General features: G+C 40.9%; 2 protein-coding genes across 2 annotated transcripts; both read right to left on the reverse strand.

The window, feature by feature from the left end:
- Positions 1-426: 426 nt before the first annotated feature.
- On the reverse strand, positions 427-12245 carry LOC118095429 (vomeronasal type-2 receptor 26-like). The gene is made up of 5 exons (XM_088654697.1): positions 12058-12245; positions 10133-10451; positions 6024-6248; positions 2642-2768; positions 427-1328 (listed from the first exon to the last, which is right to left on the reverse strand). Exons 1-5 carry the CDS (start codon positions 12243-12245, stop codon positions 427-429), a joined length of 1761 nt encoding a protein of 586 aa, XP_088510823.1.
- Positions 12246-13615: 1370 nt separating this feature from the next.
- On the reverse strand, positions 13616-23323 carry LOC118095431 (vomeronasal type-2 receptor 26-like). The gene is made up of 6 exons (XM_088654698.1): positions 23292-23323; positions 22468-22581; positions 20859-21150; positions 17225-17884; positions 16010-16240; positions 13616-14548 (listed from the first exon to the last, which is right to left on the reverse strand). The coding sequence occupies exons 1-6, from the start codon at positions 23321-23323 to the stop codon at positions 13616-13618; spliced, it is 2262 nt and encodes a 753-aa protein (XP_088510824.1).
- Between the last annotated feature and the right edge of the window lie 2399 nt (positions 23324-25722).

The raw sequence follows: 25722 nt of genomic DNA on the forward strand, positions 1-25722 counted from the left end.
TTGTCAACCCCCCCCCCAAGGGATGATACACAGGGTGATGGGGTGGTGTGGGGGTGGTGTGGCTGAGGCTAGGAAGGGAAGTCTGCAAAGTTAAGAGCCCACAGACTTTCCTTGTGGACTTTCCTTCATTGGAGGTTTTTAGGCATCTGTCATAGGTGCTTGAGTGGAGATCCTTACCTTGCAGACTGTTGGACTAGATGAAGAGGTGGTCCATTTTCAGTCTCCCCAAAAGTCATTCAAAGTAAAATGCTGTCTGAATTTGAGATTAGAGTTGGGTGAAATGTTTTTTTATTATTATTTAAAATTGAGTTTATGAACCATCACAGTTGTCTCTTCAGAATGGCATCAGCATTTAGATCAGAAACAAAGGTCTCTCTCTCTCACACACACACACACAGTTTGTATTGCTAGAAAATTATATTGTATTCAGGTTTTTTTCCTGAGGAGTTGCTCCCTATTGTTCAGCTCAGGCCTCAGCAGAATAATGTAGCATTTCGGGAAAAAGATACAACCCAGCAAGCCAAAACTGGATGATATGATGGAAAAAATTTCCACAGCCACCATGTATTTCCCCTTGGTGCTCAGGTAGGTTGGGACAAAAGATAACCAGACACTGCAAAATATCAACATACTAAATGTGATAAACTTGGCTTCGTTGAAACTGTCAGGCAACTTCCTGGCAAAGAAAGCTACCGTGAAGCTAACAATGGCCAGGAAGCCCAAGTACCCCAAGACACAGTAAAACATAGTCACAGACCCTTCATTGCATTCTAGTAAAATTTCCTCAGTCACTGAATGCATGTCAACATCTGGGAATGGGGGAGAGGTTGCCAGCCATATAGCACAAATACCTGCTTGAACAAGGGAGCAGGAGAGAACAATGGTGTTCGCCAGTCTTTTCCCCACCCATTTCCTCATTGTAGAACCAGGCTTGGTGGCAATGAAAGCCAGAACAACAGTGATAGATTTTGCCAATACAGAAGAAACAGCCATGGAGAAGATGATGCCAAAGGCAGTTTGTCGGAATAGACACCCCAGTGTCCAAGGTCTGCCAATGAAGAGCAATACACAGAGAGGGCAGAGCAGGAGGGAGAGAAGGAGCAGGTAGGTAAGATTCCTGTTGTTAGCTTTGACAATAGGAGTGTCGTGATTCTTCATGAATGCCACGAGCACAAGAGCTGTGATCAAAGAACATGAAAGAGCACCGGTGACTAAGCTGATCCCCAAGGGCTCTTCAAAACCCAGGAAGCTTACAACTTTGGGAGTGCAAAAATCCTGATCTTCATTTGGGTGATGATCTTCTGAGCACCAGAAACAGTCATTCATGTCTGAAAAACAATATTCCCTGTCAGTCTTCCCAAACATTTCCTGATCGTCAATTAGAATTTCAATCTGAATGGCTAGCCCTTGTGCTGCATGTGGCGCTGTGGTCTAAACCACCGAGCCTCTTGGGCTTGCTGATTGTGAGGTTGGCAGTTCGAATCCCCGCATAGGAGTGAGCTCCCGTTGCTGTGTCCCAGCTGCTGCCACCCTAGCAGTTTGAAAGCACACCAGTGCAAAGTAGATAAATAGGTACTGCTGTAATAGTAGGAAGGTAAATGATGTTTCCATGCACTCTGGTTTCTGCCACAGTGTTACGATGCGCCAGAAGCAGTTTAGTCATGCTGGCCACATGACGTGGAAAGCTGTCTGTGGACAAATGCTTGCTCCCTCAGCCTGAAAGTGAGATGAGTGCCGCAACCCCATAGTCACCTTTGACTGGACTTAACTGTCCAGGGATCCTTTACCTTTACTTTTACCTTTACCTATGTGAAAGCAGAATATTTCTATCCTACAGCACAGATGTGGGAAAGCCTTGTTCCATGCCCAATATGTGTGGGGCACCTTTTCCTGGCAGCACTGAGGCCCAGAGACAGCAGCAAAATACTGGGCCCAAATATTGCTTGGTATCTTCCCGATGCCATGGGTTCATGGGGAAAAGTTGTCCCATTAGCCCTTGCAAAGGGAAGTGGAAATATTTCATCAGTTGTATCATTGGATGAAAGTGTCCTGAAGTGCCAGTGCAGTATCGTGTGTGTGTGTGTGTGTGTGTGTGTGTGTGTGTGTGTGTGTACAGTGGTACCTCAGAAGTTGAACGAAATATGTTCCGGAAATCCATCCAACATCCAAAACCTTTGAAAACCAAAGAACAGTTCCTGATTCACTGCAGGAAGCTCCTGCAGCCAATCGGAAGCCATGGAAGCCCCATGAAACATTCGGGTTCCAAAGAATGTTCACAAACTGGAACACTCACTTCTAGGTTTGCGGCATTCAGGAGCCAGAACATTTGACTCGCAAGGCATTCAGGATCCAAGGTATGACTGTATATTAAACCAGGCATATTCATCTCTTGTCATCACTTGTCAGCGACTTTCCTATCAACGCCTACAGGTCTTCAAATGGTATTTTGTATATTGCTGAGATTACATATTCACCCTGAAATTGCTTTTACAATGAAAATTCTATAATTGATTTTTATATGTGAGATTGTTAATTAATTGGTTTTACTATTGATATTTTTAAGGTTGCAATATTTTATGAGAAGCAATTCATAAAATACAACAAACAAACAAACAACATATGAGGCCCATATACTCCTTGCCTTTCTGGTTGGAAATCTTCCCTTCTGGACACGGGATGCAATCATGGCAGCAAAATGGCGCCCCTTCCTTCCTTTTTTTGTGATAACCAGGAATGCAACTGTCTGTACACACAGAAATAGGCAGTGTCTGACCCAGAATGAAATAAAACAATGTTACCATTTAGAAGATAAGCAGCAGGAAATTGTATTTTCTTAGTAAATCTTTACAGTAGTTCAACAGTAGGCATTGAGATTTTTGAAAACCTTTGGTATTTGATACTTTACTAAGGATTTTAGGCAATATGAATGAAATTTACCTCTAGTTTCATACACATGTTGGTGTTGGGAGATTCATTCCCCATCTGCAGTCATAGGTTTATTGTATATCATATGACTGTATGTGTTTTCATTCCACAGAGCTGGAAGTGACGTAGACAGGATGTTTGTCTTATGTGTTCCTGAAGTGGGAGTGTTGTTTCCTTTGTTCTTTCTGCCTGCTGTGCTAGAGAGAGGCAGCCATGCTAAACAGCTCTGAATGTCTGAGCTGGGCAAACAGAGAAAGACTCTGCATTTTGCCACAATAAAATAGTTTAGCCTTTTCCAATGTGTGTGTTGTTTTTCAAGCTGAGAGCAACCACAGATAATTGTACCACCGGACTCAAGTAGCCGGGCCTGTGTGCACTGGCTTTTTCCTTGCCCTGGGCAGTCTCACAACTGGCCTGGGCGACAAATGCTAACAGTTGGACCTTGGCCCAAAATGTTATCAAAGAAGGGAATGAGGGGATTCATGAGCTTCGTTCATTTATCTTTTCCAGGTTCACTCTGACCTGTGTTCCATTTCTCAGAATTTTGGATATATTAGGATAATTGCCAAAATTAATTCTGAGATTGAAGCAAGAACAGTTTGTTTCAGTGTTCTTTCCATCCATTTCTCTAATTTCCACATAACAACAAGAAAATTGATGTAGCTGTTAGTGTACGGTATGTTATAATCACAATGAGAACTGAGGCACATCTTGATGCAATTGTAAATATAATCACTTAGTTTGCATATGTTCTCTCCCTCTTTCTCTTGGATTATTTTATCAATGTGCACAGGATACAGACACAGTGGTGTAACACCACATTAAGTTTATAATTATATTAAATGAAAATATGCATGACCATTTTGGCCATCGCATATTTTTTCACCATATACATGTGTAACCTCTTTGTGTGTTGAAGCAATGATTCTTCGCCATCAACTTCGTTGGACTAGTCATGTTGTGCGGATGCCTGATGATCTTCTTCCAAAGCAACTACTCTATTCCGAACTTAAAAATGGAAAGTGTAGTGCTGGTGGTCAACAAAAGAGGTTCAAAGACTGTCTCAAGGCAAATCTTTTAAAATGTAGTATAAACACTGACAAGTGGGAAACACTGGCCTATGAGTGCTTCAGTTGGAGAACAGCCTTTTCCAAAGGTGTCATGGGTTTTGAAGAAACTCAATGTCAGGACGCAAGGGAGAAATGTGCTAAGAGGAAGGCATGCTTGGCAAATCCACACGGTGATCAACTCCCGCCTGGAAACCAATGTTCCCACTGTGGAAGGATATGTGGATCCAGAATTGGCCTCCACAGTCACTTACAGACCCATTGTTAAAATCGTGTTTATGGAAGACAATCTTACTCAGCTACGAGTGATCGCCAAAGAAGAAGAAGATTTTTTTGTATATTTGAAGGTTGATTTCAGTCTCTTCTTGCCTTCTCATTACTAAAATACTTATCCTATATAATAAAGTCCAAGTTGTCCCTGCATCCAGTCCCTGTGTCCCGTTTTCGCGCTAATGCGCATGTGTCCCGGGGACACAGGGATTGGACGCAGAGATTGGACCGTTTCCCTAACCATTTCCCTGCGGCCGCCAACCGCCAATATTTTTTTTTTGCCTCACGCGTGCGGTGGGTCGCGTTCCTCTTCCCGCCGAACTCACATGGACGTAGAGCGCGGCGGCCGCCTCCACTTCCTGAGCGGGAGGCTGAGGGCGGAGGCGCCTCCGAAGAGCCTCTCTGGCGGCTGAACTGCCCGCAGGCCAGCCAGGAGCGCCGCCTTGAGCTTGCCAAGGGCGCCCATGCCGCTCCGCGCTGCTCTCAGGTCCCGGAGATCTCTTCCAGTGCCTGACGGGCGGAGGCGACGAGGAGTCCGCCCATAGCGACGGGAAGGGCAGGGGGCGGGAGAGGCTGGGCTCGACTGGAGCTTCTCTGGCCCACGTTGCTTTTCACACAAGCGCGGTGGTCTGAGGGTGGGAGAGGGAAACAGGCTGCTTGCCTCCCTCAGCCCCCGGACAGCTCGGAAACCTTCCTCAGGCCTCATTCTGCCCCCTTCGGAGGCCGGCTGGGGAAATGCCTTGACGACGAGCGGGGCTCACGGCTTCCCCTCAGCCCCCTCTTCCCTTTGTCTCGCCTCCCTACCCCCTTTTCCCAGCGGCGGGAGCGGTGCTTGCTCCGGAACTCATTGTTGGGCAGCAACACCTCTGGGCGTGTGCAGAGTGCCCACACTTTTCTAGCGCCCGTTTTCTAAACGGGCTGAATGACACTAGTAAACAATATTACCCCTCATATTTCAGACAGTCAATGGGCAGAGAGCTAGTCACCACCCCACTCAAAGCTGCTTGAGTGTGCTTACCTGAGCTACCTAAGATATATTGCATTCTTGTGCATACTAAATTAAAAAGCAATGAAAAGGAATATCAGATGCTCAAATCCTTAAATCAAACAATAAAACACCCAATCTGTAGCAGTACACCCTTTATCTAAACATCTGTATGGAGTGGAATAATAACAATAATATAATCATCATCATAATCAACAACAACAACCAATAGCTAATCAGGGTCACCATTTGATAATCAAAGTAGCCTCCTGATCCGTGACTAGATAATCTCAGAGGGTAGATCAGATTAAAGTGGATAGATGGTAGCATCCCTGTGAATGAGATCACATCACATTTAAATATATCAACTGGATATATATGGCCATATTGAGCAGAAGCACCCTCAACCACTTTTTTGGGTTGGAAAACATGACTTCATAGTATTGAAGGAGGGATGGCCAGTGCTTTTTCTGGGAGTAGTCAAGGTCACACAGTACTGGCACCTCCCTCTACCCCAATGTTAAAAGTGTGGCACTTACTGTAACAACTTCCTGGTGATCACAATTAAAGCACCGGGGATGGTTGTACTCACATTCAAATAGTAGTAAAGTCTATCCCTATCTGGGCATTCAGACTCCTTGTGTATAAACATTTATGTGAGGGAGAACAAAAGTGCACTACGAAGTCCCTCATTCTCCAGCAGAAGTGGGGGAACTCTCCTCATGAAAAGTCCTAATGAAATTCAAACCCTGAATGTTCAAACCCTCAAATCATACCTGGTTAAATCCAATGTGCCATGTAATAGTAGACTCATTAATAGTGAATAATTTTACAGGAGTCTGGAGATTCACTTTTCCAACTTTCACTCTGAGGAAGGATTGATTTGGGAATGTGATCCAGTTGACAATGTCAAATCCTGCTTCCAGGGCCCCATTGTGATCAAAGGAAATTTTGTCCCCAGCACTGTTGTTAAATGAAATACTCCGAAAAAAGTGGTGGAGCTAGGTTGGGGTGTGTGCAGAAGAAGAGAAATGCAGGAATGTAGTAAGTTGCAACAAACTGATTCCAGAAATTCTAAGAATTCTACCCAAACACACACACACACACACACAGAGAGAGAGAGAGAGAGAGAGAGAGAGCGCCAAATATTGTAGCAGCATTTCTGGATAGACAAGTGAACATACTGTGGAGGGACCCACTTCCTATTTCTACTAGGTCCTCTTGATATACCTAAAGATCCCAGATAAATTATCTGAAATCATTACCTGCCATGGCAGCCAATTCTTAAGCTTCTCTTCATGCACCGTTGCTAGTGGGCCTGAATTTGCCACACACCTTATTTCTGAAAAACACCTCCAATCAATTTTCCTGAGAGGAGGGTTTGCTTAGAAGTTTGACAGGCCGACAGGGTACACATAATTAGTATGACCCTCTGGGGAGAACTACATAGAATTTATGTTATCTTTCTCACAGGCTCAGGACAGAAATATTAAGATGTATAATATACATAAACAACATACAAATGAAATGCTAATCATAATCATAGTCATTAAATAGGTAAAGGTAAAGGGGCCCCTGACCATCTGGTCCAGTCGTGTCCGACTCTGGGGTTGCGGCGTGCATCTCGCTCTATAGGCCGAGGGAGCTGGTGTTTATTTGCAGACAGCTTCCGGGTCATGTGGCCAGCATGACAAAGCCGCTTCTGGCGAACCAGAGCAGTCCACAGAAACGCCGTTTACCTTCCCGCTGGAGCGGTCCCTATTTATCTACTTGCACTTTGATGTGCTTTCGAACTGCTAGGTTGGCAGTAGCTGGGACCGAGCAACGGGAACTCACCCCATTGCAGGGATTCGAACCCCCAACCTTCTGATCAGCAAGCCCTCTAGACTCTGTGGTTTAACCCACAGTGCCACCTGGGCCCCAATCATTGAATAAGATGCAGTAAATTAAAACAGTCACCTCTGTGTTCCCCATTACCTGTGCTTTGTTGAAACTTTGGTACTTGCTATCTGGCCTCTAGGCCTTCCAGAAAACAAAGTCCCATTATTACCTAGAGACCCAGTCATTTATTAAATAATAACTCCCAAAAATGTATTTGTCAAAAAGAAAAACAGAGGCTGCTGTTTTAATGATGGATCTCGAGGCTTCTTGCTGTGTGGTCTTGTTCTTGATGTGTGTCTGTGCTCAATCATGGAGTCCCTTCAGCTCCCTCTGGAGCTTTGAAAACTCTATGAGAGTGTTCACTGACACTGCTGGACTCTCCGGAACCCAAAGTAAAACCTTCGGGGTTTTTTTGTTTTGTTTTTTGAGAAGGTGCATTGTCTTCACCACCTTCTTTTCTCCTCACAGCGAGCGGGTCGCTCGGAACGAGCAATCTCCGCCATCCGCCATTGCCTGCGGAAGACCCAGAAATCTCCTCTTCATAGAATTAGCAGACATTCTGTCCAATTTAGCACAATTGTCTAGAATTTGGGCTGGAAATGGTGGAGCAAGATAAGCTCAAATATCCCAATATTTGGGAGAAGATACATCAGAGGTGCATACTGACTTAAAGGTACATGTGTGGGGCCAACATCAGCTATGATAACTGTTTGCATCTACATATCTATCAATCTGTCTATAAACACACACACACACACACACACACACACACACACACACACAGTGTTTGAAATGCATGACCTAAAATTTGTGGCTATGAATATTTTCACAAAGCAGTGAAATATGAAAATATCCAGCAAGAATTAACTCAAAACATTACCTGCCAAGGCTGTGGATTCAGAAACTTCTCTCTGTCTCTGTGTTTTGACTTGAATGAAAGCATGGCGTGCAGCGCATGGGTCACAGCATACACAGCGTTGTAGATACTGTAGCTGTGGCCAGTTATTCTCATTTCAAAAACAGGATCAGGGAGGCTCTCCAGCCTCTCCTCCCCAGTGCATGTTTCATCAAACATCTTCTTCAACACTGAGAAATGACAGAGGAATGCCTGTTCCCAGAAGTCCATGATGAAACCATCTTCTTTTGTCAAGAGAGGATTTCTACTCATAAGAAATTGCTGGAAGCCTTGGGGTTCATTTGTGTGCACTGTGAAAGATAAGGCACCATGGATGATATGGATATCCCAACTCCTTTGGAAATAAAATGAGATGAAATCCATCTGTGCTGTCATAACCCACACTTTCCCCTTTGGCCTCACTGTCATGTATCCCATCTCTGAAAATTTTCCCATCCATCTCATATATATAAGAGACTCAATTTCTCCATGAAAGACCAACGTGTTGGCTTTACTCTCCATTACAGTGTCAAATGTTTTCCACATCAGTTGCGCCAAGTGAAAATAATCATTGAAATAAGTCATTTGGGGAATTTTTTTTATAAAGTCAAAACAGATGCCATTCTTCCAAAGCATGGGAAGCATGGTCTGCTCAAATCTTTCTCCATTGTCATCTTCCACAGTAATGATTCCTATCCATGTCCACCTGAAATGCAAAAGTAACTTCAGAATTCCTGTGTACTGAAAGTTTTCATTTGGGACCATCTGGTAGAAGGAAAGCCTTGTGGATTCATCACTCATATCTGGAGCAGAGCCGTAGGTCACCTAAATTTAAAATAAGAGAAGACGCAGAGAAAGAGACATGAATTTTTAGAATGAAATAAAACTAAGTTTATTAAAGCAAGATAGAAATAGACTTCTAAATGTATTAATGTTAGTTAATATTAACCAAAATTGATTAAACCTATACCAAATGCTATGAAATGCTGCTGGGTGATATTTTGAAAAATTATTTTCTTTTCTTGCCCAGAAGTCCCCAGAGTGAATGTTGGAAGTTATTACCCTGGTTTTGTTTCATGACAGCCTTCAATAAGCTGTGGATATGTATTGATGTGTGAAGCCAAATTAAAGTAAGGCTAATACTTCCCACCCAGGACTGGTGATTTGTTAGGCAAAATGCAAGTACAACAATAATCAGTGACTGCGTAGAACACCTGTATATTTTTTAAAAATTATCAAAGATTTTATTAGTTTACAAACGTATGTGCACTCTCTCTTTTCTCACGTTGTAAAGTCTTTTCTATATATCAGATACATCTGATGTGAAACATTGGTGTTATACGCAGAATAAGGTTGGGGAAGAAGAAAAGAGGGGGTAGGGGGTAGTGGTAAACTTATATTTTTATACTTAGTGTGTATGTGGGGTTTTTATGTCAGCCTCATTTGGGTAGGTTCTCTTTCTGTTTGTTTATTATCCTTCCTTGGTAGTGAGAAAGGTTGGGTGTGGGGCCCAGGGGATGGTTGATTGTGTTTAGCTGCCTGTGGTGAGATTTGTTTGTGGGGGAGGAATTGTTGGGTTAAGTTACCCAGATTGATTCATAGGCTGTCAGTGGGTTCTTGTTGCTGTCTTGTTGGGCTGTGATGTGATAAAGGGGAGCCATACTGGGGTGAAGACACCCTCTTTTATCTGTCCCCATGTCAGTTTCAGACTATTGGTTAGTTTTTCTAATGAGGTTGTTTCGCATAGTTTAATACCACTGGCCCATGTTTACTCCTGACAAGTCTCTTCAGTGTCTGGCTATGATGCTTCTGGCTGCTGAGAGTAGGTGGGTTATGAGCTCTTTATAGTGTGCATTGGCATTATTATCTTGGAAGATCTGCCTGATTGTTACATATACACCCCAGATGTCTCAAACCAGCCATTGTATGTGTATATTGCCTTTATATGAACTATTATAGTGGTAGTGATTTGGAGAGAAGTTCCATACTCAGGTCCCCCAATAACTGCAAAAAAGATGTCAAAAATCTCCCTGATTACTCACATATCCATACTTGTCGATAGATCAACAAGACACTTCTTAAATTCAATTGTATATGCGCACTGCCTACCTGTGGAATATTATAGATCCGTATGATAGTAGCAATATGCAGAGACGTTTCAGATTCAAGTCCCCCAATGACTGCAACCAGATTGTTCCAGGTGTCACATTTGTAGTTGGGGATAAGCCTTCTGCTTGTGCTCAGAAGTTTTAAGGTGGCATGATAGGTCTGCCTTGTACTGAAAGTGGTGTCGTAGATATGGAAGCCCAACGTGACATTGGGTAGGAGGTGGCTGTTTTTGTTGATTTGCTTTACGGCAAATGCCAAGGCCAGGACATGCTGGTAGTTCTTAGTCAGTACACTGCAATGAGAGTTGCATGTGGTGTCACTATGTCATATGCCAACCATGCTATTCTTGATCAGGAGGCCCTGAATCAAAATGCAATGCTCATTTCACCATACAATATCAAACAGATTGTTATTATTATTACATGCGATAAAAACAAATGCTATAGATTTGTTTGTGTTTTGGTTGTATTATGCAGATGAACGGTGTTATAATAATTTAATAAATACTATAATTAATAATAATCCCTGGAAGTCTGCAGAAAGTTTCAAAATGAGCTGTATATCCTTTCCGCTATATCCCCAAGTTTTCCATGATGAATGACCACGATTCTATCTGTCTACAGAGAAGCATATTTCTAACATGAGTTCTACCAATAAAATTAATTCAACACCACAGAGCTGAAGTTAATATTTACAAGTATTCAAAATTCACAAAAGCTTTTTATTTTTAGTCTGCCCAGGAATTAAGAATTCTGAATTAGTCTTTATAGTGTGAAATGTATACTGCTTTCAAAGATATTTTTAAAATGGTAACAGCTACATCAATAAATAGAGATACATGAACAAGTGTTTCTGAGCTCATATTACTAGGGGTGAAAAGAAATTTTAATCCACGTTTAAAGTTGAATGTACCAAATTCATGCTGTGTGAACCAAAGCAAAATCATTCTCCAAGATTTGCAGTTTTCAAAATTTTGCAATGCATTTCTCCAGTCAAGTAATGTGTTCAAAAATGAATCTACAGGGGTAAAGTGTGCATTAAAATTCATTTATTAGTGAAAATAATGGACACAAATGCATTTTATTAAGGGAAATTGGTCTACAAAAATTAGTTTCTTAGTGAAATTGCATACAAACCTGTATGTTAAGAAAAATTTGCACTAAAATTCTGATGAGTTTTAATGAGAGCCCTTTACTTTTAAAAAATAAAATACACACAAATGGATGCGGAAATGTGGAGAACTGAACTTAAGATGGGAAAAAATGAGGAATAGAGAGAGAGAATATTAACAAATTTATCCATTCCGACATATCTGATATACAACAGTTATTGAAAAATGCCTTGTATATATGTGAGTATTGTACTTCTTCAAGTAGGTAACAATTTTAGATTTAAAGCCTAATGCATGACATACTAGTCCGTCAATAATCCGTAGAACGTCTCCTGAAGGACTAGGGGGTGTTTAAGGTCCCCTGGATTATAATAAATATAACAGAGGAAGGGTGTCCTATCATTAAACCTTCATTCAATGTCAAAACAAAATCTGTCAAAACAAAATATAGACTCTAGATCATATGTGTGTCTTTGGTGTCACATGTAGTGTGTATAACATGCCCAAACAACCAGAGGCTGAAAACACTAATTCAGAGAAGGTAGTTGTTGTTTATGTCTGTGCAGTAAACGTTTGCTCCTGCCTTTCTGCATATTGAGTAAAGTGTTCTGACAATATTGTAAACTATCAAAAAAAATACTTTATTGCAACTGAAAACTAAACAGTGTGGAGAAGATTCGGCAATATTCACAAGAAAGTATTTTGAGGATTTAAAAATAAATTAAAATAATCCACCAGACTGAACTGACACTAATAAAAAATCAAGCATGCAGTTGTACAATTGTATGAAGTATGTTGGGGGGGGGGGACTTACACAGACTCTTCAATCACTGCCTCACTGGGATGGTGCTTGAAGGAAGTCAGCTCTGAAAGGATAAGTGAATGTGACACAATTCCACCAACAATGAAGTCTCCTGGTTGATAATATTTGTGAAGAATTGGAAGACGATCACTGATGGTGTGTGGCAGCAGCAACAGTGCCAATGCCACTAATAAAATCATCCTGCTGCGAACTTCTGCTTTGCCTCAGGTTTTCCTTTTAAGAAGTCACATTGCTGAAAATGACACTGAGGAATCCTTTGATTGGTTTCCAAGCTTCTTGCCAGCAGTAAATGAGGTTAGATGTTTGCAGAGACATTGAGGAGGGCTTAATCATATAAAAGAACAGATTGGTATGGTCACAGCTCCCTCTAATCTTCTGTTCCAACTCAGAATTCCATGGGGCACTTTTATATAACATCCTTCATAGACATAGCTATTAATTTTGCTAGCAACCACTAGAACTCTCTAGGAGTTTTGGCAAGATTAATTATAGCTTTTTGATTATTACAGGGCAGACAATCAATGACTAAAATTGAGATTTAATTATGGTGCTGTTGAAGAAATCATGTTTGCCACATCTTTAGTAGAAGGACAGAGAACACATGAACAGGAAATAAAACTCCACCAGAAAACACTGTAGAAAAATCAAGACCTAACTCGTGTGAGTCATGAGAAACCTAACTCTACTATGCACACAACACAACAAAAACAATCAGTTTCTGGGAATCTTTTCAGAGACAATATCACAGCAAGAGATGTGAAGGTATGGGGGGGACTGAATAAGATAAGGAATGGACATTTTAATTTTACATTTTAAAAAAAATCTGAAAAAAATTGGAGGGCAACAGAAAAATGGGGGGAATAGGGGTTTATCCCCAATTATTCCAGGTCTTGACAATACTTAGCACAGCCCACTTTGAGTGCCATCACGCTCAGAATATGTTTGCACCTCTTGCATTCAGTACTGAATAGGTTTACACCTCTGTGGTTTCTGTAAATTGTTGGACCTCATATTTCATTAGTCCTAGCCAGCATGGACAAAGGCCAGAAGTTACAGAAGTTGTTGTTTGACAACATCTACAGGGTCACATGTTCCCCACCCCTGCCCATCAGTCTGCCTTTACAAGATTGCCATGCTTTTTGTACACTTTGAACCCATAAAATAAAGTAGGAAGGCCTAGGCTATTCATTCTACCCTGCTCATCAGTGTGAACATATCTATTTCCTGTTTTGCCAATATGTGTGTTACTCTATTTCTTTTAGTCTTATTATTTAATCCGTTTACATTCCAAGATAATATTTTAAGATTCATTCTAGTATGTTAAGATGTTTATTCAGTTCTGCACGAGCCACTTCAGGTTTTATTCATTCATTCATTTATACTCCTTTTCTTCCTCCTCTTTCTCTTCTTCCCCCTCCTGTTGAACTTCCCCAAATTCTTTTTCATACAGTATTTTGTGGGAAATAGCAATATGGTGCAGTTCCAGGCTAGGATAGTTCAAACAGAAAATAAAGTCCATGTAAAACATCACTTTTGTTACATTACCTGATTATTTGAAATTTTTACTGATTAGTAGTTCCCTTTTGTTCAAATGAGGCTTTATTACAATGACGTAACATTTTGGGGAAAAGATGCAGCCCATCACCCCACTACTGGAGGCTAAGATTGAGAAGATCTGCACAGCTACTGTATATTTCCCCTTGGAACTCAGGTAGGTTGGAACAAAAGAGAACCAAACACTGCAAAATCCTAACATGCTGAAAGTGATGAACTTGGCTTCATTGAAACTATCTGGTAGCTTCCTGGCATGGAAAGCCACAGTGAAGCTGGCAAGTGCCAGGAAACCCATGTAGCCCAAAGCACAGAAAAACATGGTACTTGAACCCTCATTACATTCCAATACAATTTCATTAGGCATTGAATGTTTACCAACATTTGGGAATGGGGGAGAGATTGCCAACCATGTAATACAAATAGCTGTTTGGATAAAGGAGCAAGAAATCACAACAGAGGTGGACAGTTTTCTACCCACCCACTTCCTCACCCTGGATCCTGGCTTGGTGGCCATGAAAGCCAGAACCACAGTCAAGGTTTTTGCCAGCATGCAAGAAACAGCCACTGAGAAGATGATGGCAAAAGCAGTTTGCCGGAGAAGACACATTACCTTCTCAGGTCGGCCAATGAATAGCAATGCAGACAGGAAGCAGAACAAAAGAGAGATAAGGAGAATGTAGGAGAGAGAACGGTTGTTGGCTTTGACAATGGGAGTGTCATAGTGCTTTGCAAAAATGCCTAGCACCAGAGCTGTGATCAAAGAACATGAAAGAGCAGCAGTAGCTAAACTGATCCCCAATGGTTCTTCATATGACAAAAAGGTTACAAGCTTAGGAATGCATGTCTTTTTATCCTTGCTTGGATAATGATCTTCTTGATATTGAAAACATTCAGCCATGTCTGGAAGAGAAGATGAGATAATATTTCTCTGAATTATGTACACATTTTTTATAGTACTCTACAAAATCATTCTCACCATTCTTATCAGATATCCTCTCTTCTGGACATGGAAAGCAATCATAGCAGCAGAATGGCTCCCCTTCCTTCTTTTTCTTGCTATAACCAGGAAAGCAGGAATCAGTGCATACAGAAATGGGATGTGTCTAATGCGGCAAGGAAATAAGAGGGTGTTAATTTTTGTGTCACTTTAATGGCTGTTGTTTGTTAAGGAAGCTTAGCATGATTCAAATAGAATATGGAGAAAAATGTGAGCATTAAAAAGTGCAACAATTGCCTCTCACTATAGCCTAAAGTGTGGAAGTTACCCACTGAGATACAGCTATTTATTTATTTACTTTATTTATTTATTTATTTATTTATTTATTTATTTATTTATTTATTGAATTTGGATACCGTCTTTCATCTGAAGATCTCAGGACAGTTCACAACATAAAAGTACAGAATAAAACCACAAAGTACAAAATGAAAACAAGAAGAGCAACATAAATCAATAACCTCCACCCTCCCACATCTAAAATGACATTGACTGTTAATCAGCCAAATCCCTTGTTGAAGAGAAACTTTATTGCCTGGCACATAAAGATATATAATGAAAGTGCCAGACAAACCTCCCTGGGAGAACATTTGCCAAACATGGAACCACTGCAGAAAATGCTCATTCTCATGTTGCTACTTTCCAACCCCTTGTGGATGAGGCACATGAAGAAGGGCCTCAGATGATGCTCACAGTCTTGGTCAGTTTATATGGGAAAAGAAGGTCTTGAGGTGAGCTATTTATAGGTCAAAACCAGACCCAACCAGACCAAGGCACCACCACATAGAATGTATGGCAGTAATCAAGACTTGCATCTCATGAAGTACACAGTGATGGGGGTACAGAGGTGCCTTGCTAGACGAATGCCCTGTAAGACGAATTTTTCGCTTAACGAAGAGATTTTTCGAGTGGAGGTTGCCTCGCAAGACGAATTCATTTTGTGAAAAATTCGTCTAGTGAATTGCAGTTTCCCATAGGAATGCATTGAAATTCAATTAATGCGTTCCTATGGGCAAAAAATTAAAAAAAATTCAATGCATTCCTATGGGATTCGCTAGACGAATTTTTCGTAATACGAATTGACTCCCAGAACGAATTAAATTCATCTAGCGAGGCACCACTGTACACAGTCCATTCATTGTCTAGTCAGCTTTCTCACTGTGTGTCACGTATTGTAAGTCTTATAATATTGCCATTTAATTGCCTCCTGGAAAGATAAGGGAGAGCTAGAAGATGTCTCTACAGTTCCAGTGGCAATTTTGTGATTAGTGATGGCGTTCCTGTGCACCAAATGGCTATACACAATACAGCATTTCATATATGAAAAGTTTCTTTGGTGCCCCTGTGAAAATTCAAAATGAGGTTACTTCATTAACTATTGTATTTAAATCCTACCTCATTAAAACATCTGTGCCACACAATGGCATCTTCTTTAATGCTGATTGCTTGGTCTTCACTTGGAGCTTTGAGGTGAATATTTCCAACTTTCACTCTAACAAAAGATTTGTTTGGGAATGTGACCCAGTTTACAATATCAAATCCTGCCACTAATACCCGATTCTGGTCAAAGGAAACCACATCCCCAGCACTGTTGTTAAACAAGCCTTGTTTCAGAAAGTTGTGGACCTAGATTGAAAAGGCAAATACTGACATTTAATAAAATGGTGTTAATGTACAACAAGAAGCTGAACCTTTCTCTCTTAAACAGTAAATAATACAGATATAATAACCCACACTTTTTCATTGCAGTAAATCACCTTTTCCAAAGTTAAGGGAATTATTAAAAACAAACTTTAAGAGAAGTAGAGAGGGAATATAGGACATTTTCAAATTCACCCATGCACCAAAAAGTATAGACAGGATAAGATGGGTTTCTTTGCAACTTACAACCAAGCAAACACAGTTAAGGACTTCATCACATAACATTTGAGGGGAGTAGCTAGGAGAGCGAGCTGTCCTTAAAAGGTAGTACTTTCCACAAATGCTTCCTTATGCTACTTTTTGGGGTTGAGTAGAAATGTTGGGGTACATTTTGATTGGGCATTTCATGTTCATTTTCTTAATTGAATAGGCTTGCAGTGACCTGGTTTATTTGGCATTTACTGTGGGAAGGTAAGCATAACAACACATGGTGAGTGAAAAGTGGCATAGAAATATAATAAATGAAATGAACCTTTCTACCAGTTATTATTGTCAACTCTTCATTCTAGGTGTAGGGAAATGTATACAGCTCCCATTTTCAGCTTCCTCGCGTTGTTGGGCTTCAAATAAGATTAGCTGCAACCAGCATTACTAATGGTCAGGGATCTCACAAGCTGGAATCCAACAACCTCTAGAGTGCCAGCTTCCCCATTCCTGATGTACACTCTTTGCAACAACACTATACCTGGTTTTCCATCCCTAGTCCTTGTCCTATATACATCCCATGTACATCCTATGAACAGCAGCACCCAGGAAATTATTATGAGAGTGGCCCAGGGCATTATGAGGACTATTATCACCAAGTCTTCTGTATACAACTTCATCTGGGTTAGAGAATACCATAGGTCACTAGGAAAAGTTTGGGCAAATGCAGAAAATGTGAAAGGAAATGACATTGCCAGCCATTACCTGCCATGGTTGATTCCTCTGAAGTTTCTTTCTTTCTCCCTCTGCCATTGTTCTGTGTTTGGATGTGGATGAAAGCATATGCAGCGCATGGGCCACTGCATAGACAGCATTGTAGATACAGTAGCTGTGACCAGTCATGCTCATTTCAAAAATAGGTCCAGGAAGATTCTCCAGACTCTCATCTCCAGTACAGATATCACCCACCACATCATCCAAAGCAGAGCTTGGGAAAACACAGCCAAATGCCTGTCCCCAGAAATCTCTGATAAAACCATCATCTGTTGTACTGGAAGGGTTTCTGCCCTGAAGAAATTCTCTGAATCCCTGTACCTCATTGGAGTGGATTGAAAAAGATATAGCACCATGGAAGGCTTGGATATCCCAATCTCGTTGGTAGGATAATGTCTTGAACTCTATCTGTGCTGTCAGGATCCAGACTATACCTCTTGGCATTTGTGTTGTATATTCCACTTCTGGTAGATATAGCACCCATCTCAAAAATATTATGGAATCTGCTTCTCCATAGCAAACAAGTGCATTGGCTGTGATGCTCATAACTCTGTCAAACAGTTCAACTCCTTTTTTTATTATGTCTCCATTCTCATCATCAAAGCTGAGGTTTTGGAGACACGTTTCTACAAAAGCTAAACATATGCCACTCTGGGATAATAAGGGAAGCATGTGTTGCAGAAACATTTCTACCTTTTCATTGTCATCAGCAATGAATCCAATCCATATCCATTTGAAATGGATGAGTAACTGGAGAATCCCCAGGAACTGAATGCTATCATTTGGGACCATCTGATAGGATGAAAGGAATTCAGTGATATATGTCCTCTGAGGAGTGGAGCCATACAAAAGCTAAAAGTTTATTGGCAGAGGAGTGGGTGGAATACCAAAAAGAAAAAGAAAAGAAATAAGATTTTTATATATATTAAAAGAAAACATATATATATAATGAATTCAAGTCAATTCATTCCTTTCAATGCTATCTCAAATGGATTTAATTAGGACAAAGGTTTGTTTGTTTTTTAATTACACTATATGCTTCAATAGTCTTATCAATTCTGGGCAGACTGTCATTCCAAAAGCCACTGTTCTGTAATGAATCTGTTGATAGTACACTAATGTGCTTGTTTTGGAGATGTTGAATTTGGTACTATGGCATGATAAAGTTTTCAGTCATAATTTTGGGAGTATGAACAGGTATACTTCTTTTTCTTAATGGAGAAACAGGAAACTTTGGGTCCTTCCTGCTGCTCTGGCATTAGACCTCACTCCTATAGGCTGGAAAAGTACCACCATAATCAAGGAGTAGAAATGATTTGTGGCTAGAATAAAGAATCCCTTCTCCATTTCAGGTCAGACCAGAAAAATGTTCTGATTAAGTTTAAGGTAAAGGTAAAGGGACCCCTGACCATTAGGTCCAGTTGTGACTGACTCTGGGGTTGAGACGCTCATCTCTCGTTATTGGCCGAGGGAGCCGGCGTACAGCTTCCAGGTCATGTGGCCAGCATGACAAAGCCACTTCTGGCAAACCAGAGCAGTGCATGGAAACGCCATTTACCTTCCCGCTGTAGCTGTACCTATTTATCTATTTGTACTTTGACGTGCTTTTGAACTGCTAGGTGGGCAGGAGCTGGGACCAAGCAATGGGAGCTCACCCCATCGCAGGAATTCGAACCGCCAACCTTCTGATCAGCAAGCCCTAGGCTCTGTGGTTTAACCCACAGCGCCACCTGCGTCCCTGATTAAGTTTACTACATTCCCTGATTACATTACTAAATGGGTGGGGGGAACAGGATGACTTGATTATGTCATTCAAATGGGTTACATTATTTCTAGTTAATAGCAATTGTGGGCAAATAGTAGGAAAGACACCAGGACAATGGGAAACTAGGAGTTCCTTATGCAGATTTTGCATGGATCACCAATTAGATGTCATGTGTAGTTCCTTCTGATAATAACAATAAACAACTCTTTGTGGCTTCCAGCACATATAAAAACATAATAAAATGTCAAACATTAAAAACTTCCTGATACAGGGCTGCCTTCAGATGTCTTCTTAAAGTTGTGCCGTTCTTTATCTCATTGACATCTGATGGGAGGGCGTTCCACAGGGAGGGCCTGGTTCCCTCTAACTTCACTACTTGCAGTGAGAAAACTGCTCGAAGACCCTCGGAGGTGAACCTCAGTATCTGGGCTAAACAGTGGGGGTCCTTCAGGTATACTGGGTTTTCCGTTATTTTATTTTTAAAATAAAAATGGCTGGTCAATAGTTCAATTAGGTGATTACTACAAATGGTCTTATATGAGGTTCACTATAAATATTATCCTCACATACATCCAAGTGTAATAAAATGAATTGTGTTACCCTTGACAGCAAGCTTGTGGTTATTATTAACATCTGTACATTTCTCCTGTTGTGTTTACGTCCAGTAAACAGGCCATAACCTGGTGCGTTATGGGCTTCCCCAGTGCGATCATGCACCAAAAGTCCCAGGATCTGCAATGGCGTCTCTGTGTGTCTCTGCTATGCCTTACAGCGACTCCCGGATCCCGCAGAGTTTCTTCACAGCGTGTGTGTCTGCAGAAGGTGTCGGCACAATAATGAATCTCACGGACACAGCTACTTCTGTTCTAAGAAGCATTTATTTACAGCAGCAATAAATCAGCCGGGAGAGAGATCAGGCATGATGTTTCTCCGCTCGTGACCAAAAACGAAAGTAAAGAACCATTCACATAACAGACAATGCACCCCAGCGACAGGACGTCACTTCCACAAAGCTATTAACCCTGTAAGCTCTGGGTCTCCTCACATCTTTTTTGTCACTAAATAAAATGTCCTTCCTTGGTAAGAGTAGGGCTATGGCAATGGAAGTTGTGATCCCAAACCAGAACAGAATTGTACTTGCATTGTACTGAGCATTGTAATTACTCAGCAGCAGAATACTTCCTTCTAAAATATTATAAAGGAGAATGTGAGATCCAAATGCAAAAGGATAGCAAATGGATCCAGGAATGTTTGAAATGTCCCTCACAATGAACAATAGGCTAATTAATGGCCCTAAAGAACTTTAAGCACTTTTGAATAACTCTTCTTTATGGCCTAAAAGTATATTTTGGTCTTTTCATCCACCATAAATGATTTACTGTTTTCCCTTATCTGCATATCTTCTTCTTCTTCATTTGGCAATCACTCATAGCTCAGTAAGATTGTCTTCCATAAACCTGGTTTTAACAGTTGGCCCATAAGTGACTGTGGAGACAATTCTGGATCCCCGCATCCTTCCACAGTGGGGACATAGGTCTCCAGGAGGGAGTTGATCATGGTGAGGGTGTGTCAAGCATGCCTTGCTCTTAGCACATTTCTCCCTTGCGTTCTGAGTACTAGCATCTTCAAAACCCATGACACTTTTGATAAAGGTTGTTCTCCAATTGGAGCACTCGCAGGTGAGTGTTTCCCAGTTGTTGGTGTATCTGCATATGGCATTCATATAAATGGTAAGGTCTACATGTTTCCATGAAATGTACCTATTTCTGTCTTTCAAAGATTAGGCTACATCTGGTAAAAAAAGAAAAAAAGGGGGAAAACAACAACCGTACATTTCTAAACTCTGCACACACATCCTACCTGTGGAATCTTGTAGATACTCAAAACATTAGCTATGTGGTGAGACGTTTCTGAGTGAAGTCCCCCAATGACTGAAATAAGATTATCCTGGAAGTCACATTTATAGTTGGGTATAAACCTGTCTCTTGTTGAAAGAAGTTTCATTGTAGCATGATAGGTGAATGCAGCACTGGAATATATGTCATACATATGAAATCCCAGGGTGACATTTGGTAGGATCTTGGGGTTTTCGTTGATCTCGTTTATAGCAAACACCAAGGCCAGGGTGTGCTGGTAGTTCTTAGTCACTACACTATGAAAAATAAAAAAATTCCTTCAGTAGCACCTTAAAGACCAACTAAGTTTATATTTTGGTATGAGCTTTCGTGTGCATGCACACTTCTTCACTTCTTCTTCTGAAGAAGTGTGCATGCACACGAAAGCTCATACCAAAATATAAACTTAGTTGGTCTTTAAGGTGCTACTGAAGGAATTTTTTATTTTGCTTCGACTCAGACCAACACGGCTACCTACCTGTAACTACACTATGAAAAGATTTGCATTTTGTGTTATATTTATTTTCTAACTTTGTAATAATATTTCTATTGCATCATGCACATTTCTCATTATTATTAAGTTATTTATTGTTGTTGGCTTTGACCAGTACAGTACTGGAGTCCAGCACTTCATAAAGTAATCCTTTTTTCAGGTGCTCAGCATTATGTTAGCATATCAAATATACATCAACAAGTAAGGTACCATGTCACCTGGATTAAGAATGAGTTCAGAACTGTAGACTTCATAATTTATCTTATAATCCCGTTGCTTGGTCCCAGCTCCTGCCAACCTAGCAGTTCGAAAGCACGTCAAAATGCAAGTAGATAAATAGGAACCGCTACAGCGGGAAGGTAAATGGCGTTTCCATGTGCTGCTCTGGTTCGCCAGAAGCGGCTTTGTCATGCTGGCCACATGACCTGGAAGCTATACGCCGGCTCCCTCGGCCAATAATGCAAGATGAGCGTGCAACCCCAGAGTCGGTCACGACTGGACCTAATGGTCAGGGGTCCCTTTACCCTTTACCTTTATCTACTTATTTAGCCTTCTTTCCCATACCTTATCAGCAATAAAATAAAACAGATCACAAAATTCTATTTTCAAATGCCTATTTATTCTATTTTCAATTGCCACATTATCTCTATGTGGAATATTTCCAGGGTGTGTTGTATTGAGACTCTATATTCAAGTTCTAAGCTTAAATATTTCCTGTCCCATAAAATGAAAAAGTACTTAAAATGCCTCTCTCTTTCTCATTTATTTTGCTACGACTTGGGTCCATCCTTCTGCAATTGATGGTCATGCAACTCCAAAGTAGCAATGAAGCTGGATTACAATACCATATCAATATTAGGCAATACCACTGATGCATAAACATCATGCTTGCTAAAGCTGTGGCCCTTAACAGCTGTACTTTCTTGTCATCTTGGAGTGTGGGTCAACATAGAAATACCTTAACACATCATGCTAAAAGGTTTAGTAATGAAAATACATCTTTCATGCACTGCTACAGAACAAATTTGCCAATTCTATTGGGACCTTGTAAGTACACGGTAGAAAAATTTTTTTTTCTTACATTGATTCTTCAGATAGTGTCTGGGGAGGTTGCTGGTCAAAAGCCTTTGGACTGGAAAGGATTATGCTCTGAGAACCAATGCTTCCAAAGATGATGTCTCCAGGCTGATAATACCTGTGAAGAATATCAAAGGGTTCCTGCATTCCATATTTAACAACAGAAGTGGCCAATATTTGGGACAGTAGGAGCATATGCAATACCACTGATGCAGGCATCCCGAATACTAATCTTTAGTAGAGATCTTGCTCCCTGTCTTCAGATGTAACATAATAATCAATGTTCCTTCATTGTCGAGCCTTGTAGGTCCCTGCTCCCTAACATTGGAGTTTAAGATCTTGCATCTGAAACAGGAAACTCATGGAGCTTTATCTCTCCCAAATTATGCTCCTTAGTTCAGAACTGTATGGGATTGGGTTATATTTATTCCAAAGTTGCAGTATTTAAATTAGTTCTGTTCTTGACTATGCTACTATAGTTCTCAGGGGGATTCTGCAAGCAGCAGAATAATTTGCAGTTTGTTAGCTAATTACAGGGGACTCAGATGAAAGATGTATTAACTCTGGAGAACAATGAAATAAATACATGATTGTCATCTCTGAAGGGAAGTATTATCTCTTACTCAGTTGGGTAGCCTTGAGTAACAAGAAGAAAATGGCGCTAGTAGTTAAAGAAATTGATCTGGATCCAAATTTGGACCCAAAATCAGAAACATGAGAAGCTGCCTTAAACTAAGTAAGACAATTTGTACATCTAGCCCCATATTGTTTATTATGCTGACTGGCATGGGTTATGCACCTTTTCAAACAGGGGTCTCTGAATCCTACCTGCAGATACCAGGATTTGAACCTGGTACCATCACTATTGTTAGCTGAAGCTCTACCACTGAACTATGGCCTATCCCCCAAATTGGTAGATGAAAGCAGTGCTAGATGAAAGTGGCATAGCTGCCAAGTTATCCTCCTTTTTAAGGGATTTTCCCTTATGCTGAATAGGCTTCCTCGCGAGAAAAGGAAAAACTTGGCAGCTATGGAAAGTGGTGACAATACGTTGGAGGACAGGACTGTATGTGTTCATTAGCTTGCAATGTAGTTTCCAAGTTGGTCAATTGGAGTTGGTCAGAGCAGTGTTAAAGGGTGATTCCACTCTCACTCCAGTCACCTTCTGTAGTTGGAATGGAAAGGGGGCTGCAATTTAGTTCTTCACCTCAACAATAAAATGTATTGGGCTGGCCCTGCTACCTTCCCTTACGTGTTTTCTCCACACTTCGTGGTTATGATGGTAGAGGGCTTGGTTATGATTACCAGCCTACTTCTGTTTGTGGATAGCTTTGCATATAGAAGCATTTTGATGGCCTTGAATTCTTGTAGTGAAGAAGAAGCTGAAGAAGTTTAGGAGAGATGGACAAAGATCTAAAAAGAAGGTGGCAATGAGGAAGTGCTATGTTGAAAAAGGTATTCAGGTAGAGGAAACTAGTATACTGATTTTCAAAAACTGTTTACCACCTTGGATATCTATGGATTAAATAAATTAAGTGCTGCAGGACCACAGCCATCCCTCCCCAGCCCCCCACATTATATCATATGAGAAAAATGGTGGAGAGAAAATGGCAGTCTTGATGTCATGTCAGTATTATGAATCAACTAGATGCTCCCCAGAGGTCTGGAAAAGTCTGTTTCCCCTAGAGACTGCATCAATGATACCATCAGTATTTCTCAAGACTAAATAATAATAAATAATAATAATAATAATAATAATAATATTTTATTTATACCCCGCCCTCCCCAGTCGAAACTGGGCTAAGGGCAGCTGACACCAGTAAAATTACAATAAGACATAAAGAAAGAAAAACAATTAGTTAAAATACAGATTAAAATACAATTTACATTTAAAATTTTAAATGCAGCCTCATTTTTTAAAAGGCCCAAGTCAAAAACCATAAGGGAGGAAAACATAGGGGTCAGACTGAGTCCAGGCCAAAGGCCAGGCGGAACAGCTCTGTCTTGCAGGCCCTGCGGAAAGATGTCAAATCCCGCAGGGCCCTAGTCTCCTGTGTGAGAGCGTTCCACCAAGTTGGGGCCAATACTGAAAAGGCCCTCACCCTAGTTGAGCACAATCTAACCACCTTATAGCTCGGTGTGGTGAGGTTACCCAGTAAAGGCCCCCAGACGTTTCATGGTCTATTGACCCAGTTCCTCCCTCGTCTATATTCTTCCTTGCTGCCACCAACCAGTAAGTCTGCGTACTGGTACACAGTATTGGATTCTAGTCAGGTGAAAGGTAAACCAAACAATTAAGTTTATTAAGGTGATGATCTTACAAGCATATAAATTATTCACGGTTTCTCAGGTACTTTTGCTTAAACTTAACCTTTAGTGCTAGTTCCTCCCTTTTCCTCCCTGACTGAAGTTCCCTTTTTATTACTCTCTCAGATTCAGCACCACAGCTCACCTCACTAGCTTCTCTAACCCTCTCTCTATCTCAAATCCTCTCCACCTCACTCATCAACCACACCCTTCTGACTGACTGCTTCTCCCTGTATACCCCTGCTTCTTCCTGAAGAACTCCTATTGGCTATTCACATCCCATACAACTTAACTCTTGCTGGTCCCCTAGAGGTGAAACGCCACACTCGGGATCTCCAATGTGTTGTTATTTGTAGACCTTAGGGTCCTCCGCAGGGCATACCAGGAGAGGCGTGAGGTAAAATGAGCTCATTTTAGAAGCTGCATGCTGGGTCATGTAAACGAGCCGGACTGAAGTTGGTTGGCAGCAGCTGGGACTGAGCAATGGGAGCTCACCCTGTCATGGGGATTTGAATCGCCGACCTTCTGAATGGCGAGCCCAAGAGGCTCAATGCTTTAGACCATAGCGCGACCTGCATTGTGTTACTGACTACTGAAAAAAAAGGTCTCCAATGATACGGAAAGAATGTCAGTTTGCGATCAAATATGTATTAACAACATTTTTAAAACTCTGGAACATATACAGAGAAGAAAACAAAATCTATCGCATGTCACTGAGATTCATTTCCATGGAAAGATGTGCCACAACATAATTCTAAATTAATAAATATGAACCTAAGGTATGCAAGCTTCTATAAGTCAGTGAAAAGAAATTTATCTTTATTATGTTGTATTATCCTGTTATGTAGAACCCAGAACATCCTTAATTGCATTATTTATATTTTTCCTTGTTCAAAATCAATATGCCACAGCTTTCAGTATTCAGTGAAAGAAACTAAGAAAAACAGAAAGA

Source organism: Zootoca vivipara, chromosome 12 (genome assembly GCF_965207765.1).
Source record: "Zootoca vivipara chromosome 12, rZooViv2.hap1.1, whole genome shotgun sequence".
Taxonomy (NCBI): Eukaryota; Metazoa; Chordata; class Lepidosauria; order Squamata; family Lacertidae; genus Zootoca; species Zootoca vivipara.

Bases quoted from the DNA above. Each gene is read 5' to 3' on its own strand.
- LOC118095429 (XM_088654697.1), bottom strand. From the start codon at position 12,245: ATGATTTTATTAGTGGCATTGGCACTGTTGCTGCTGCCACACACCATC. The intron at 2,769-6,023 runs GTATGATTTGAG...ATTCTGGGTCAG, and splicing joins GGCACATTGGATTTAACCAG to ACACTGCCTATTTCTGTGTG. The intron at 1,329-2,641 runs GCAAGGAGTATA...ATTGTTTTTCAG, and splicing joins GAAGATTTCCAACCAGAAAG to ACATGAATGACTGTTTCTGG.
- LOC118095431 (XM_088654698.1), bottom strand. From the start codon at position 23,323: ATGGTACCAGGTTCAAATCCTGGTATCTGCAG. The intron at 22,582-23,291 runs GTAGGATTCAGA...TATTCTTCACAG, and splicing joins TCAAATCCTGGTATCTGCAG to GTATTATCAGCCTGGAGACA. The intron at 14,549-16,009 runs GTAGGATTTAAA...TACATAATTCAG, and splicing joins GGCACAGATGTTTTAATGAG to AGAAATATTATCTCATCTTC.